General features: G+C 43.7%; 1 protein-coding gene across 2 annotated transcripts in view; it reads right to left on the bottom strand.

The window, feature by feature from the left end:
- The window catches only part of ARHGAP26 (Rho GTPase activating protein 26), a 537,491-nt gene extending 522,112 nt beyond the window's left edge, over positions 1-15,379 (bottom strand). The window contains exon 1 of one of the 2 annotated variants that reach the window (XM_060240533.1): positions 14,495-15,379. In XM_060240533.1, coding sequence (XP_060096516.1) covers positions 14,495-14,648 — 154 coding nt within the window. In that variant the 5' untranslated portion in view covers positions 14,649-15,379. The remainder of the gene's footprint in view (positions 1-14,494) is intronic. The other variant, XM_060240534.1, reaches the window with a different exon arrangement.
- Positions 15,380-17,439: the final 2,060 nt, after the last annotated feature.

Here is a 17,439-nt window from a genome sequence, read left to right as displayed (position 1 = left end):
GAAGGTTACAACAGAAAATGCCAAAACAGGATTCTAGAATAACATCAAGAAGACAAAAACTACTGAGGAATTGCACCACTTTAAGGCTGACATGAAGAAACATAAATTTTTAAAGATTTTTTATTCCTTGGCTCAATTAGTAACCAAAAGGGAGACTGTAACCAAGAAATCAGAAGGACACTGAGACTGGGGAGGGCAGCCATAAAGGAGCTAGAAAAGATTGTTAAATGTAGGGATGTGACGCTGGTGACCAAGATCAAGTTAATTCATGCCACAGTACTCCCGATTACAATGAATGGGTATGTAAGTTGGACAGTGAAGCAAACTGATGGGAAGAGAGTAGATTCCTTTGAAATGTGGTGTTAGAGGAGAATATTACAAAAACCATGGACAGCCAAAAAGACAAATAAGTGGGTTCTAGATCAAATCAAGCCTAAACTCTCCCTAAAAGTTAAAACAACTAAACTGAGGCCCTTTGGTCACATGATGAGAAGACAAGAATCACCGGAAAATATAATAATGCTAAGAAAAGTTGAAGTTAACAGGAAAAGAGGAAGACCTAACATGAGATAGACTGACTCAATCAAGGAGCTCATGGCCCTCAGTTTTCAAGACCTGAGAATGGCTGTTAACAAGACATTTTGGAGAGCATCATAGTCTCCATAAGTCAAAAGTGACTTGTCTGCACTTAACACACACACTTGTAGATGATAGTTATTGGGGGAAATCCCATGCTTTCACCAGTGCAAAGAACAGCAAAAGCAAGCAAAGTGACCACTGGCCACTGCCCTACAGAACCAATGCAGAACCAGGGAATCCAAGCAGAACCACAGGTCAATGTGGCATGCCTAACACAATAGATATCAAGTCCAAGCCATTGCCAAACTACAGCACCTAAGCCAAACAAATTGCAAGCCCAACAAATGTCAAACCAGAGAATCCAAATCAAATCAACTTAAAGCACACAAAGGCCCTGCTCACACAGCGTGTTGAGTCCGTGTTAAACTGACCCGGTTCTATTCCGAATATCTTTGTTCCGGATGTTATCGATCAGACTGCCATACTGCAATTCAAATCACTCCATGGTGAAACCACCTTCTGCCGTCCACATGACAGCACCAATGTTCACTCTAAGCTGCAGAGTCTTGTGAGCAAAAATTCTAATTTGTGAGCTACTAGCATTAAAGTTGTGAGCTACTGCATAAATTAGTGTGCTCTGGGATCATTTTTCCTGAGCGAAGACAAATGTGTGAGCTGGAGGCTAAAAATCTGTGAGCTAGCTCACGCTAACTCAGCTTAGAGGGACATTGGATGGCACGATGCAGTTCTTTTTTCTTCCACTATTATGCGCCTGCGTGTATTATGCGCATATGCACATAGGTTAAAACATGTGGTTACGCGGTTATGCGCATATTGCTAATTGGTGAAAAAAATGGCAACCGTAAACTGGATGTCTGATGCTCCTTTTGCTCTGGGACAGCCTTCAGACAACTGGAAATTGGTTAATATCGCAGCAGAACTATCCAGACAGAGAAAACTACAAGGTAAAACCGGAGAACTCAAAAAACACCGCAAAAGAGCAGGTAACAAAATAATGTGGTTCCGAGAAGGACTGGGGGGGGGCTAACAGCAGCGACATCTGATAATACTGTGCATCTGAACAGGGCCAAAGTTGCAAGCCAAACAAGACCAAATTCAAATTACAGAATCCAAGCCAAACCAACCTGGCAGGTCAATATCAACACCTGGGTAGAGAACACAGACAGAAATACTGTAAAAGTGAAGAAAAACAATCCTGAAAGCTTTGATATTCCCAGATACTCCTGAATATTTCCAGAATGTTCAGGGGAATCCATTCACCGCTATCACAACAAATCCCAAATATACTACAAAAATACAGACAAGGTATTCTTCATGTATATTTTCAGACCAAAAATATTTGAATTCATATCCTTATTTCCCATCTCAAGCACAGATCTTGCTAACCCAATTACCAAAGATTGTTTTAACTGGAAGGGTGTAGGATTCAGCCGGGGATTTTTGATTATCACTAAACTATTACACTTTCCTATAGGTTTACAAACTGTATTACAAACTGAACAAAGTTTGAGTCCAGTGGCACCCCCATGACCAACAAAGTTCCATTCAAGGCACAATGCACAAGTGCATGCACACTTCTTCAGACGCATGCACATGAAAGCCCACACACCCCAAACCAAACCTCACCGGACTCAAAACTTTGTTCTGCTGCTTCAGACCAACATGGCTACCCACCCGAATCTATCTTCACGCTTCTCAATCTGACAGCAGCATCTGACACAGTCAATCATAATCTCTTGAATCATCGCCTCACCAACATGGGGATTCAGGAATCTGTCTTGAAATGGTTCTCCTCTTTTCTCCAGGGTTGGGGACAGAGGGTGGGGAACAGGGTTTCTCCACGATATCCAATGGACTGTGTCATCCCTCAGCGGATGATCCTCTCCCTGATGCTCATTAGCATCTATATGCACCCCCTTGCCCAGTTAATCCAGGGGTTTGGACTGAGATGTCATCAATATGCTGATGACACTCAACTCTATCTGTTAATGGACAGTGGCCAAACTCAGCCCCAGTATTCTGAACAGGGCTTTGGGGGGGGGGGGTTTAATTGGTTACAACAAAGCCAGGTGAAGCTAAACCCAGTGGAGACACAGGACCTGATCTATGGGGGGCCAGGTATGGAAATTCAGCTTCCAGCACTGGGTGGAGTGTCACTAGCACCAAGAGTTTGGAGCCTGGGGGTGATATTGGATACCTCACTATCCATGGAGGCCCAGGTCACCACGGTTGCCAAGTCAGCTTTTTTCCATCTGCAGCAAGTTCAGCAACTGGTTCCATACCTCTCCACCCACAACTTAGCGACAGTGGTCCACACCATGGTCACTTACAGACTGGACCATTGTAACTCTCTCTACATGGGCCTATCCTTGTACCTGACCTGGAAGATGCAGCTAGTGCAGAATACAGCAGCACACGTGATGACTGTGATGTCTCCATGGGCACAAATTCAGCCAGTGCTGTGTCAACTGCACTGACTGCCAACAATTCAAAATCAGTTTTAAGGTGTTGATTTTTAACCTTCAGAGACCTTAGCAGCCAGGGGACCAAAATACCTACAGGATAGCCTCTCCCCATACATGCCCCATTGGGCCTTGGGCTCACTAGACCAGCACCTACTGGAAATCCCCAGCTCAAAAGACATCTGTCTCGTCTCAACCAGAGCCAGGGTGCTTTCGGCCCTGGCCCCAACCTGGTAGAATAAGCTCCCAATATAGATCAGGCCCCTGCAGGATCTTTTACAGTTCCACAGGGCCTATAAAATGGAGCTGTTCCACCCAGCTTTTGGATGAGGCAGCGAATGTAAAATACCATCTGGCCCCTCCTGCCATAATCTGCTGTAATCTGTTATATCACTGGAATATAAGGCCTGCTCTGGATCTATCTGAGAGCAATGAACTGTACCATCTGGAAATGTTCGTAGGCACTGGCCTCTCTTTTTCTCAACAGTTATATTGTGCCAGAATGCTGTGAAATAGTTTTTTCCCAGAACGCAATCTTGGTTTTAAGTGTTAATGATTTTAGAATATTAGAGCTGGTTTTATTGTTGTTTTACACGTTGTGCCCCACCCTGAACCTGCATGCAGGAAAGGCAGGACAGAAATACAGTAAAATAAATTCATGGAAGGAACTGTGTTACAATCTGAAATCCAAAATGCACTTACTAGAAAACACAATAGGTTTTTCTTCAGAGTATACATGTGTAGGATTGCACTAATAACAAAACAGACTAGGGGTTCATATAGCCCACTATTGTCAGTCTTACTTGGCAGCAGCTCTTCCAATTGTTCAGACAAATAGTTTCCTATATTTTTGCTAACTGAGATCCTTTTAACTGGAAATGCCTGGATCTGGAACTTTCTGTATGCAAAACATGTGCTCGAGCCCTCGGCTATTTTCATTAAGGCCCTTCTCCTTTCTTATTTATGTGAATGGTACCATTTATGTGAATGGTTTGGAGAATTAAAATATTGATTACTAATATAAAGCAGCATGTTTAATTTTGAGCTATCATCATCAATCACAATATTAAAAAGCTTTACATTTAAACCTCCATGCTGTTGATTGCACATCTCTAGCAGTTTCATTGAATGCTGTAACTTAAATGACAGCCAATGGTAGAAGCATTGTTTATAGTGGAATCACTAGCATCATTTTATACCTTTCCTGCATACATAAAGTCTATTTCCTCAGCCATTGTTCTGGAACTTAGCAAATTATCCGTTCAAAAAAGCATAACTGCAACTGTTAACTACCAAAGATAAGATAGTTTTCTATCCTAAGCATAACAGACCTAAGCATCAGCGCCAGTCCTGCAGTGGTTGAAGAAGAAGATATTGGATTTATATCCCGCCCTCCACTCCGAAGAGTCTCAGAGCAGCTCACAATCTCCTTTTCCTTCCTCCCCCACAACAGACACCCTGTGAGGTAGATGAAGATATTGGATTTATATCCTGCCCTCCACTCCGAAGAGTCTCAGAGCTGCTCATAATCTCCTTCACCTTCCTCCCCCACAACAGACACCGTGTGAGGTAGATGAAGATATTGGATTTATATCCTGCCCTCCACTCCGAAGAGTCTCAGAGCAGCTCACAATCTCCTTTTCCTTCCTCCCCCACAACAGACACCCTGTGAGGTAGATGAAGATATTGGATTTATATCCTGCCCTCCACTCCGAAGAGTCTCAGAGCTGCTCATAATCTCCTTCACCTTCCTCCCCCACAACAGACACCGTGTGAGGTAGATGAAGATATTGGATTTATATCCTGCCCTCCACTCCGAAGATTCTCAGAGCTGCTCACAATCTCCTTTACCTTCCTCCCCCACAACAGACACCCTGTGAGGTGGGTGGGGCTAAGAGAGCTCTTACAGCAGCTGCCCTTTCAAGGACAACCTCTGCCAGAGCTATGGCTGACCCAAGGCCATGCCAGCAGGTGCAAGTGGAGGAGTGGGGAATCAAACCTGGTCTGCACACTTAACCACTACACCAAACTGGCTCTCCAGTTGACTGTATAACATGGCAAGTCTCTTAAAGTGCAACCTATAGTCATTATGAGTGATATGCCAGTGGGATATGGATTGCAACCTATTGTTGTGTGATTCAGGTAGTTCTGATATCACAGTTTTCCTTAACATAGTATGTATTTGCAAATGTACATCTGGTATTTGTTTGTGCAAGTAAATTGTAACAGTATGCAGTTTACCAATAACTCACGGATACTGGTATATTGGTATATCACATGTATATTTCTATTGTCAGAACAGCTTCACATGTGAATGGAATGGTTGCCGATTGCGTCTTGTGAATGTGGGAAGCGTGAGCTGGCTGGGTAAAGCGCTTCTAAACAGACACACCAGTGAAAAGAAGCATTCTATTACATGTTTGAAAACACAAAGTTTGATGAAAAAAGCCCTATTCCACCTACTATAAAAACAGAATATGATTGCTGAGAAAATCAGGCAGGGAGAACAGAAAAGGATGCATTAACTTAAGGCTAACTGATATTAAGAAGCCAAAACTAGTGGGGAGCAACTGGCAGATGTTGGCCTACACAACCCACCAGCTTGACAATAACCTCTACCTTTGCTGCCCCAGGCCCAGCTACAACTGAAGATTCTGGAACTCTTGTGGGGAGGGCACTAAACGCCACTTGTGTGACCTGTGATCAGTTTGCTTTGGCACAAGCAATGGAGACTTGTGATAACATCAGATGTTAATGTCCGCTAATGTCCTCGACTGGCACAATGCCACATCTTGCAATACTACTCTGTGGGCAACTGCAGTAACACAAAGCGAGATGTGTGAAAGGATCAAAACCTTATTATTCAATACCAGGAATGCTACCATTCGATTGTGAATGTTCAGATGAGGAAGCAATCACACACTGCAAGGTTTTTTATCGTGAAGAGAGACATATGAAACCCTCTCACCTACACCTGTACTTACAGCTACCCAAACATTACACAAGAAACCATAGGCTGGAATCTTGCTAGATTCTGGCACTGAAATAAATTCCACAATTGGAATATAAGTAGAAGCAGGGGGGGAGAGTAATTTAGGAAGGTCAGAGTATAAAATACATCCTTTAATCTTCAATCAAATCCCCTCTGGGATGAATCTTGGTTACCTAAGACCATACTCTCAAGCAAGGCAGGAAAAAAATCTCTACAATGAAGCAGAATTAAAGTTCTAACATGTAAGAGTCAGTCTGGTATAGTGGTTAAGATTGTATTTGGGAGACTTAGGTTTAAATCCCCCATGTGTGCCATGAAAGCTCACTGGGTGACCTTTGGTCAGTCACACAATCTCAGCCTAACCTATGCCACAGGGTTCCTGGGAGGATAAAATGGAGGAGAAGAGAATAGTGTAAGTCACCTTGGATCCCCACTGGGGAGGAAGGCAGGGTATAAATAAATTAAAACAAGTAAAGCTTATCTGGGAGGAAAGGAGTTATGTTAGCCCCATCCTACACTACCTTATCAACAATCTAACCTTTTGAGGGAGGTGGAAATGCCATAATAGGCTTTATTTGCATAATAGGCTTGTTTTGTCTGGGCTTTCATTGACTCAGATTTTATTTTCTCTGAGCATGTCCGCTGACCATGGTTTAGAATTTAACATGCCCACACTGGCCAGTAGTGATTGAAGACCCAGCACGGACTAAGTACCGTATCATTAAGACCAAGTAGGTGTCCACAGAAACATGGGGCATTCAGAGTTCTGGCTGCTGCTGCCACCATATCTTCTACAGTCTGAGCAACTGTTCAGGCTGCTGGACAAAACATGTGCTGTTGTCTTCCTGGGTTGGATTTGTGATAAATGGTAGATATCTCTGTTCCTGACCTGCATCTACGGTACAATAGACTGATTTTTTTTTAATTGGGTCATCTATTTCTTTCTAGTACAACTATGCCAGATCTCAGAGGCATCTACCTTCTGTTACTGCGTAAGCTCAGGAGCACTTATGCATGCTAAACATACATCTATGTTAATGAGGCCTGCTTCCCACTTCGGTCCAAATTCACACTGCGAAGGTCAAGCATAAGACAGAAATCTCTCTAGCACCTCCCACTCCTGTTCCAAAGGAGCTGAAGGTTTAGAGTAACATGCAGTATAAGAGGAACGACGCACACATATTTTAAGGGACCTTTATAACCAAGGTACGAAGCAGGTTTGGAAATTAAATGGAGGCAGGAACTTAGCAGAATAATCATAAACAGTCTATAAGCCAGAACAGGGCTACAAACATGTAATTAAAATAAGCATAAAATACAAAGATGCCCACAGTACCAGTACACTGTCCCAGCACCCACACAAAAGCATTATGTAACATGTATTTCAAAGGATGGAAAATGAGAGAAGGAGAAAAGGAACATGTAGAGAAAGAGTCCTAATCTTTTCCTTCATATGAATGTCAGCCAGGGTGGCTTAAACAAGTATCCCCATATAAGCAGGCCTTTAACCTACATAAATCCAGAGGTTTGGAGTTCCAGGAGGATTCCTCTGACAGCTTGTCAAAACAAGAACGAAGCAGCATTCTGACATTAATTCAAAGCAATCCAAAAAGGAAAGCTGGTGGAGCAGCAATGGATTTGACAGATTTTTGTTGTTGCTCATTCACACAGTCAATTCCAACTCTTTGCAACCTCATGGACAAAGTCACGCCAGGCCCTCCTGTCTTCCACCATCCTCCTAAGTCTGCTCAAATTCATGTTAGTTACATCAGTAATGCTGTCCAGCCATCTCATCTTTTGCCATCCCCTTCTTCTTTCGCCTTCTGTCTTTCCCAGCATCAAGATCTTCTCCAGTGAATGCTGCCTTCTCATTTGGTGGCCCAAGTATTTGAGCTTCAGCATCTGACCTTCCAGGAAACAGTCAAGGTTGATTTCCCTTAGGACTGATTGATTTGATCTTCTTGCAGTCCAAAGGATTGCAGTCCAAAGATTCTTCTCCAGCACCACAGCTCAAAAGCATCTATTCTTCTGCGCTCGGCCTTCCTTATGGTCCAACTCTCACAACCATGCATTACTACTGGGAATACCATTGCTTTGACTATATGGACTTTTGTTGGCAGAGTGATGTCTCTACTTTTTATTATTCTGCCTAGGTTTGCCATAGCTGTCCTCCCAAGGAGCAAATGTCTTTTAATTTCATGGCTACAGTCACCACCTGCAGTGATCTTGGATCCCAGAAATGTGAAGTCTGTCACTACTTCCACGTCTTCCCCTTCTATTTGCCAAGGAGTGATGGGGCCGGATGCTATGATCTTAGTTTTGTTGATGTTGAGTTTCAAGTCTACTTTTGTGCTCTCCTCTTTCACCCTCAACAAGTGATTCTTTAGGTCCTCCTCATTTTCTGGCATTAGAGTGGCGTCATCTGCACATCTGAGCTTGTTGATATTTTTTCCCGGCAATCTTAATTCCTGTCAAATCTTAATTTGATAGGTACAGAGTTAAAAATGGAATGATGGAAACATTTCCGTTATACAGGCCAGATAATACAGGGAACAAAGGTTTAATTTTCCAAAGTTGGAAGCAGGGCACGGGAAGCCTGGTGTAAACTTTCCAACTGGTCCAGGGAAAGGCCTGAGGTAGGAAGAAGGTGTGACTAGTGAAGGACCTTATAGTGAAAAGCTTTCCAAATAGAGGCAAGCCAGGTGCCAGCTTTGGGATAGAAACAGTTACTTTACAGGCAGAAATCATCAGGATTCTTTTGTTAGAAAAGACCTACGGAGTATTGTGCCCCACAATAACCTGAATGGCTTGAAAGAATAATAGTTGCAAAGCCAGCCATGCCTGATTCATCAGTTTCTTTCTGGGCCTTTCATTGATTCAGATTTAATCTTCTCTGGGCATGTCAGCTGACCATTATGGCTAGAACTAAATCATGGAAAATAGCCTGCTTCTGCCTTTCCTGTTGTCCAACTCACCTCCTTTGTCCAGTAAATGCCACCCTGCCCCCCCCCAAAAAAACCCAACTCCTGAACAAGGGCTGGCCCAAATTTTCTAAGACTGACCGAATACATGGGCCAGTTAAAGGCCAAGAGACTGATGCCAACAAAATAGAGCTTAAAAGGTCATGGCAGCAATATACCCCATAAGGTGGCTTCTTCTTCTCTGTGTGGGGAAAGACACAATGACTACCTAAACTTGATACTGAAGGCTGCTGCGGCTCCATCAATAACAGGATGTATGTTAATGGTGTACAACAGGTTCATCTCCTCCCTTCCCATTAAATGTGAGGGAAGATGTACCAATTTCTTCTCTATTATTAAATTTACATGAGCTAATTTCATATCAGCAGTTGAACATCTTGACTTAACAAAACAGGTTTTACCGTACAAAAACCAAGAGAACTAGAAGGAAGTATTTGACTCTGTTTCTAAGCCACAACAATTTGCTGAATTATTTCATGGCAGCTTTGAAGTCTTAATGCAGGCACTAAATAGTTGCACAAGAACAGAGACCACCTTTATACAACAATTTTAAACAGCAATCATCCTTTACACAGAATGAAAAGAGGCATTATGGACAGGACAGGAGAAGACTGAGCCAGCAAAATATTTAGTAGCTTCAGTTTGCTCTGCCTATAGAAATTTACACTGAACATCAATTCATACCAAAGTATTAGATCTCGCGACTGAGCTAACAATGTGGAAAATATGAATTTAAAGATTATAGATAATTTAAAAAAAAATTAATTTAGACACCTGGAATTAGTATAATAGCTTGAAAACCTCCATTACATACAGCATGCACAAACACTGTACACTTCTAGCACTCCATAAGGACTTTGGAAGCAAAACAAGTGAGCTCTGCCAAAGCTTAAACAAATGCACGTTTAGTTCAAGTATTTGTTGTGCCCCCAAACAGAATTCTAAGCCAATGGTTAACAAATATCTGCTAGTAGATGCACATTTTTTCCCTAAGTTAAAATTTCACCAACAGAGTCAAACTAAACCCTGTCTATCGCATGCCATTTACCAAGTCTGAATTCCCCCCCCAACTGCCACAACAACAAAGCAAATAACTTTTTTAAAGCCTAAGTTTCCCTCTCCCTCCAACAGAGCTAATAGCAGGGAGGGGAAATTACACTGGTCAAGTAACAGAGAGCAATGGATCCAACACCGCCCCCCTCCCCACCCACCCCTCCCCACCCCGAGGAACAGAGTCTCCTATATTTCTGCAAAGCTACAGATAAGTAGCAAAACATGCACTCCAACCAAAAATCATTTTGTGAAGATGAGCTGCAGAACCCAGCATTTTCAGTGGCTCTTTGATGTTGTTGAAGTTAGCCATCCCTTTTTTGAGACTGTTCCCTCCCATTTGCTATTCTTACCCTTACGTCTTCTACACCCAGTATTTGCCTTTCATTTTTATGTGTCATTTGCTAAAGTTTTGGAATTTTACATACCATAAGGAACCAAAAAGAGAGAAATGTGTTAACAAAGGACAGGTCCCTCTGAATACTGAGTGATATACGGAGACAGCAATAAAGCAAATTTCAAGTGATTTTTCCTGTAGCCCCCACCCAAAGCCTGCCATCAAAAAACACCAGTCATCTAAAAGTATTGCAGTTTCAGATGCCCTTGTATTAAAAAATGCTGTTCATCTGTAATACAATAGCTCAATAGAACATAAACATGTCCCTCAATACAGAGACCACTTTCTGAACCACACAAGTTTCTCACCAGTCAGTCCTAAAAATAACAGCATTAGTTGTCTGAGTGCTGAACCTGCATTCAAGTCCTTGCTAAGCATGAAACTTAGTGGGTGACGGAGCCATTCATTGTCTGTGTCTGGTCTACCTCACAGAATGTCGTGATGCAACATCACCCCAGAGTCGGAAACAACTGTTGCTAGCACAGGGGACTACCTTTATCTTTTAAAAGTTTTTTAAAAAATACACTGACCATTTTTAACCTAGGGGAAATTGTACAAACACCTATCCAGATGAGCTGTTATCCACATGAAAACTATTATCCAGATGAACATGATTATATACAAGGCAAGTCATCTACAGATAAAGCTTGAGAGCATTAACAGGTGTAAAATCCCATTTGTTCATTTTTCCTCACCCTGCTTATTTTAAGAAACATGAACAAATCACATTCTGAGGGAGTTCATACCAAAGCAATTCCTTCATACTTTAATCTTGCCACTACTATGGGAAGTATTCGCAGCCAAGCCATCTATTGCTTGATCACAGAAATCATTTTTACTTTGTGCAAAAATCTGATGATTAGCAGACTCCAGCAGTAAAGAAAAAAAAAGACTAGTACAGTGTTTTATAAATGGTTGTTATTCCAAGAAAAAAAATCTTTGAATGGCAATTTTCACCACCCAGCATGATCTCAGGAATTTACTAGAAATACAGTTTGACCAAACACTACATTTCCAATAAAGACATTTTATATTTCACTGTCCTCTCAAAAAGAATTCTGTGGCACTGCAGATGGCTTTTACACAATATAGTGTTAATTTCTAGCCCAGACAGCAATCTCTCGCACCTGCAAAAATATACAGGACAGCAATCTCTCACATATTGCAAAAACATACAAGCTGCTATTATACTACTGGTGACAAGTTGGTAGAACTATAAATATCTTTTTTTTAACAGTCATGCAAAGTGTAAAAGGGGCATGTTCAAAAGCCAAATTCTGGATGGATCACAACTCACAAAACAGCACAAATATTATCATAATTTGATCCCCAAAGTAGAAAGGAGATTCACAAATGAAACTTCACAGCTACAGCTGAGCAACTCTACAACTGCAATCCTGATATACACAGGCCCTGAATAGTCATGCCAGCTGCCCTCATTCTTGGTAAGCAACCCAGTGTATGCTAGTGGAGCCAAAAATAAGTCACGGCATGCAAAACTTCCAAGCTGCTGTGTCAAGTAGGAATGCACTATCATGTCACATGGTAGCATCTTGATACCAGTCAACACAAGATTTTGTCCCAAAGGAACCCCTATAGAACAAAAGTGGGGGGGAGGAATATACATTCCTAGGAGACCTCCTCCTCAAAACTGAAAGGCAGTTAAAGACCCTTTAACACTGTGCTATCAAGGAAGCACAGAAAAAACAGCAGAAAGAATATCTGAGCTGCAATGCTCTCTCAGTATGACAACTACAGAATTACTCCACGCACTCACCTGTAACTTTTCTCACTCAGTTTTTCAATCCCAGTGGGATGCCTGTTACAGCAGAGACAAAAGTCTTGTAGCATCTTTACAAGTAACATTTTATTTTAGCATAAACTTTCATGGACTAGAGTACATCCTTTAGATGTAATTAGTGGATCCTCACTATGCTATAATTTTATGTAGGAAGTATGGCCCCCTCACACACACACAAAACAGCAGGATCAAAGGGTCACAAGAAGATAACACAAAGTTTAGGATGAAGTGTAATGATGCAAAATTCAAGCTGAATTAAAAAAACAAACTCTTAATTCAAAACAGTTTTTACCAACAATAGGCCACCTAACAGAGACACAAATCCAGGTACCAAACCTTTTAACAGTGATAACATATTTCAGATACCATCTTCCAGTACTGCCAAAACTGGGCACCTACTGGTGGGACAAGTGTTTAGTTTATGAAGAGAGAAAAGCAAGAGCCACACATTAATGAAATTCCAGCCCTGTGTGCTGGCTACAAAGAATGCCGTATGTGTAAATCAGCACTAGACAAAAATTGGGCAGGGTGTCACAGACCTATGAGAAAGGGAACGTACAGCAATGCCCCATCTGCAGTGTCATAACCATGCCGCTAACCAACAGTACCATTTGGTACCTTGATATTCATGGTTGTGTATGCCCCTCTCTTTCTCTCTCCTTGGAAATGTGTAAGAATCAAACCTGAGGTGCACCAATGATACTGTAAAGACAGTTTAAGACAAGTTAGCATTAAAGGGGGAGGGGAAGGAGACTGGGTTTATACCCCACCCTTCACTCAAAAGTCTCAGAGCAGCATACCTTCCCTTCCTCTCCCCACAACAGACACCCTATGAGGTAGGTGGGGTTGAGAGAGCTCTGAGAGAACTGTGGCTGACCCAAGGTCACCCAGCAGGTACATGTGGAGAGGTGGGAATCAAACCCAGTTCTCTCAGATTAGAGTCCACACACTTAACCACTACACCAAGCTGGTTACACAAACTCAAGTGTAACAGGATAAGATTCAGTCGGCCTTAACAGGCCAATATTGTGCAGAGTCAAGCTTGCCTACTTAAGTACACAAGATCAGGCGGTAAGGTAAGGTTTATGCCTGCAACACTTCCATTTCATCACTTAGCCGCCTGATCAAGTAGATATGGTTTTCTCCACCTTGTCCGATTCATTTCTTTTCCAAGACAGTCTTGTAGTATTGTCCCTGTTGAAACAAACTAAATCCTCCAGTTATCTTTTATGACAATTCTTTCAGATGTCACTCTTCTACAGATTTGGTTTTAGAAGGGGGGGGAGAGAAACCAAGACACAGTAAAGAAGCAAACAACTGCATACTGGTCAACTATACAGTAGCATATAAGTACGCGACTGAAATTCTGCTGGAATTCTGAAGAGAACGGGCAAGAGAGTATAGAGCAGTAACATTATTTGGGACTATGACTAGATAGCGTTTCTATTAAAGAGCATCTCTCTAGAGTTCTAGAGCATCAAAGAGTGTTCAGTGCCACAGGTTCCCTGAGTACCAATCTAGAGATCTGAACATATTAAAATAAAAAACAGTATAATTCTTCTGCTAAGGTTATGACCCTAATTAACAACCAAATAAAGACAAAAACAGGAAATCTTTAGCCGGTTATTTCAATGCCTGACATTGCAATGTATAACAAAATCATTTCAAATGCAAAAGTAAACTCTAGTAAGGGCAAAAGACAGCTGAGAAATACCACTCCTTAAGCCAAACAGCCTAACCCGGAAACCCTCAGTGCTCTTTGAGAAGTGTTTCATACCCAAAGGCCTTTCACTTTCACAAAAGGTTGCTGGATCAGATCAGGAAAAGAACACAATGACTTACATGTTTTTGAAATACACACCCAAGGTTCTTAATCTACAACTGTGGCTAGTCAGCACAGTGTCACTGCCACTGCAGTGTGGTTCTTTATCTTCCCTCAGCGCTTTCACATCTTTGTTGTTGCAAGGAACAGAGGCGCAAACTATGGTGCAAACTCTATTCTCCATTTGCGTGTAAGACTACTAAACTACCACATTTTCAAGAGGCTGGTCTTTCTGCTCCTTGCTATGGGCGCCCCAGCAGGTGAGGCTTGCGAACATACTATCTGAGGTGGGTCTTTCACAGTTTAAGTCATCAGGACAACCACTTCCCCGTTCACCATCGCCCTGCTCTTCAGACTCCTGACAGGCACGGGCAGCCCCTGCCACTTACTCTTAAGCGCTGCAATGAGCGACTTGCCGTCTTTTATGAGCTCCTTGATGAACTTGTTGGTCTTGTCCAGTTCAGCTTCGTGCGATTTCAGCCTCTCTCGGAACTGAGGGCTATCCAGGCAGCAATCACTAAATTCCAGGGCAGGTAGCCCCATGATTTCCACGAGCCCTTCCAAAACGAAGCTTTTGTTTAAAAAAAAAATCAGCTGGAACAGAAAAAGCCAGAAATGCAACGTCCTTCCCAAAACGCCTTAAAAAAAATGCTATTAAAATTGAAAATACATGCAGTTTGTTTAACAAAATTCAAAGAGACACCAAGTGAGGAGCCTCAGTTTCTCAAGGCGCCTAGAGGCAGGGAAGTGAAGCAATTAATTACAAAAAAAAAAAAAGCACACCAGGTCAGCGAAGTTAATGAGGCGCAGAACTTGCACTGGGAGCTGCTTCAGATGCCTGAAGAAGAAACCGGGAGCCGCTTGGAGGAGGGGGGCGGTGCTCCTGCTGCTGTAGTAGCGAATGCCGCTGCCTGAGAACTCATGGCGAGAACAACCAAACGCGCTGCAAACTCAGAACCGCTGTTGTTGCCGGAACCCTTTTTACCCCAGAGCCTGGTGGGGACTGCAACGCTGCCTTTAAAACGAAATAAATAAATAAAAGCCCTCAGCCAAGGCAGCCGGTGAGGTCTCCCGCGGCCTCGCTCAGCAGCAAGCGACGGCGACTTGATCAATTCAGCACAGCCATCGCCGTCGGCATCCGGGATCAATCGGGACACTCCACTTCCCCATTGGAACACTGAATATCATTTTCCGACCGCGCTGCCCATTGGAACGTCGTAAGGGAGGTGTTTTGGTTTTTTTTCCTCCCCGAACGTAACCCCGCCTCTTGCGCCAGCCTGAGCCAATCAACGTGCAGTCTATTCGAGGGGCAAGGAGGAGGGAAAGAGAGGAAGATGCCCTGAGATGACAGACCGGGGGATGGTGGAGGGCGTGGCGAGAGTTATGTCAAACCGCGTGGAGCGTCTCCCCTCGCTTGCCCGCCTTCTTAAAGGAATAGCCTCTGTCTCCCTCGGGAGTGGAGGGGAGATAGCCGGGTGAGGGTTGCTCAAGGGCATAGAGAGTAAGCCTGTTGCCGCCGCCTAAATGAACAAACGGAATCATTGCCCTGCAGGGAATTAACGGGCCCGTGAAGCACGTTTGCGCAAGGATTGCCCTCTTCGAGCGTGTCTTTTTTTTTTAAAAAAAAAGGACGTTTATTCAGACCATTGAATGCCTAAAATGGGTTTGAACATAGGCGGTGGATGGAATCAGATGTCTTTGGAGCTGGGAATTCTCCTGAATGGAAATTAACTTGATGAAAAACTGCAGCTTGCACGTGGCGATGTTTGTTTTTTGCAAGAGAGGCAGGCGTTGAACAGGAGAAGCTTTTCCCTTGCTGGAATGAAAGTTGCCCCCCCCTTTTTTTTTTTGCCTATCATGACTGAGGATTTTTGCCTGTCCTAACATTCAAGTCTATGCAACTGCTCAAGTTATTTCTTCCTTTCCGTTCTGTAATACCTATTGTCTCAGATCATCACTATTTTGCACTGGGTGTTTGATTCTAACTGTTGTGTCTGGTATTCGTCCCGGAAAGTACAGCACAACACACCTGTGGGCAGTGCCTGGAAGGGATGAACGCAGCCCACCTATGATGATCAGTGGTGGGAAGTTTAACTGGCCAGGATTGGACCTAATCACGAGGTTGTTCCAGGAAATGTATTTAACAGGGGACCTGGCCCCGCCATGTTGTCTTTGTGATGTACTCGCTAATAAACCATGTGGCCATCTGAACGTCTCTGACTTCAGTACATTACACTGGCAACAAGACTGGGATACCGGTGAGCGGAGAGCAGCCTACAGCGCTCCAATCTCTAGTGCTTCCACGGCCGAGGCCATGGCTACTGCTCCTGGACAAACCTTATCAGCATTCGATGTCACCCGGCTCAACTTATGGGAATCATGGGTGGACCAAATCAACTACTATATAGAGCTGCACAAAATGGAGGCAGCGGCCAAGAAGAAGGCGCTTCTCCTGAGTTCATGTGGGGTGGAGACCATCCAGCTGATGAAGCGACTCATCATGCCAACCACCCTCACAAGGGCCACCTACGACCAACTGGTCAAGGCAATGACAAACCACATGGCGCCACAGCCGTCCCATCTCACACGCAGGCACACGTTCTACACAAGACAGCAGAGACAAGCTGAGTCCACTGCTGAGTATCTTGCAGAGCTCCGTGGATTAGCCCTGAGATGCGATTTCATGGGGGACCTGGAAGAGATCCTGCTGGACCGATTCGCGGTTGGCATCCGGAAGGAGAAATGCGCCGAAAGTATCTAGCATATGAGGACAAAGACATCGACCTCGCGAAAGCGCTCCAACAGCCAACCACCTTCGAACAGACGCACACCAGCCCTTCCGCACACCAGCTTCGCCACCAGTCACGCGGCAGGCTAAAAACACCAAACCAGCCACAGGCAGCGAAGAAACCAAGCACCAAGTGCACCAGCTGTGGGGACCCACATGAGCGCCGAGACTGCAGAAGCTGCGGAAAAGTGGGCCACATCGCCCAAGCTTGCAGGGCCAGAACCAACAAGAGGCCCCAGTCCGCACACCACGATGTGACAGATGCACACATGACGGCCGCAAACAGCATCCAGGTAATGAACTTGCCCCAGGACACCCCCAACAAGGTCAAAGTGCAGGTCTTGATCAAGGGGGGTCCCTGCCTGATGGAACTGGACACAGGATCCTCCATCTCCAATATTTCGGAGGAGACCCTCAGTAAACTCTGCCCCCACAACCGGCCGGCCCTGCAGCCCGCGGAGTTCATATTGCGGGACTTTCAAAAGAATCCAGTGCAGATCATGGGGTGGGCCAGAGTTTGGATAGAGTTCAGATATTTTAAAGGGG

Source organism: Heteronotia binoei, chromosome 5, assembly GCF_032191835.1.
Source record: "Heteronotia binoei isolate CCM8104 ecotype False Entrance Well chromosome 5, APGP_CSIRO_Hbin_v1, whole genome shotgun sequence".
Lineage (NCBI taxonomy): Eukaryota > Metazoa > Chordata > Lepidosauria > Squamata > Gekkonidae > Heteronotia > Heteronotia binoei.
The sequence above is the reverse complement of the archived record's forward strand: the minus strand, read 5'-3'. Positions and strand labels throughout refer to the sequence as shown.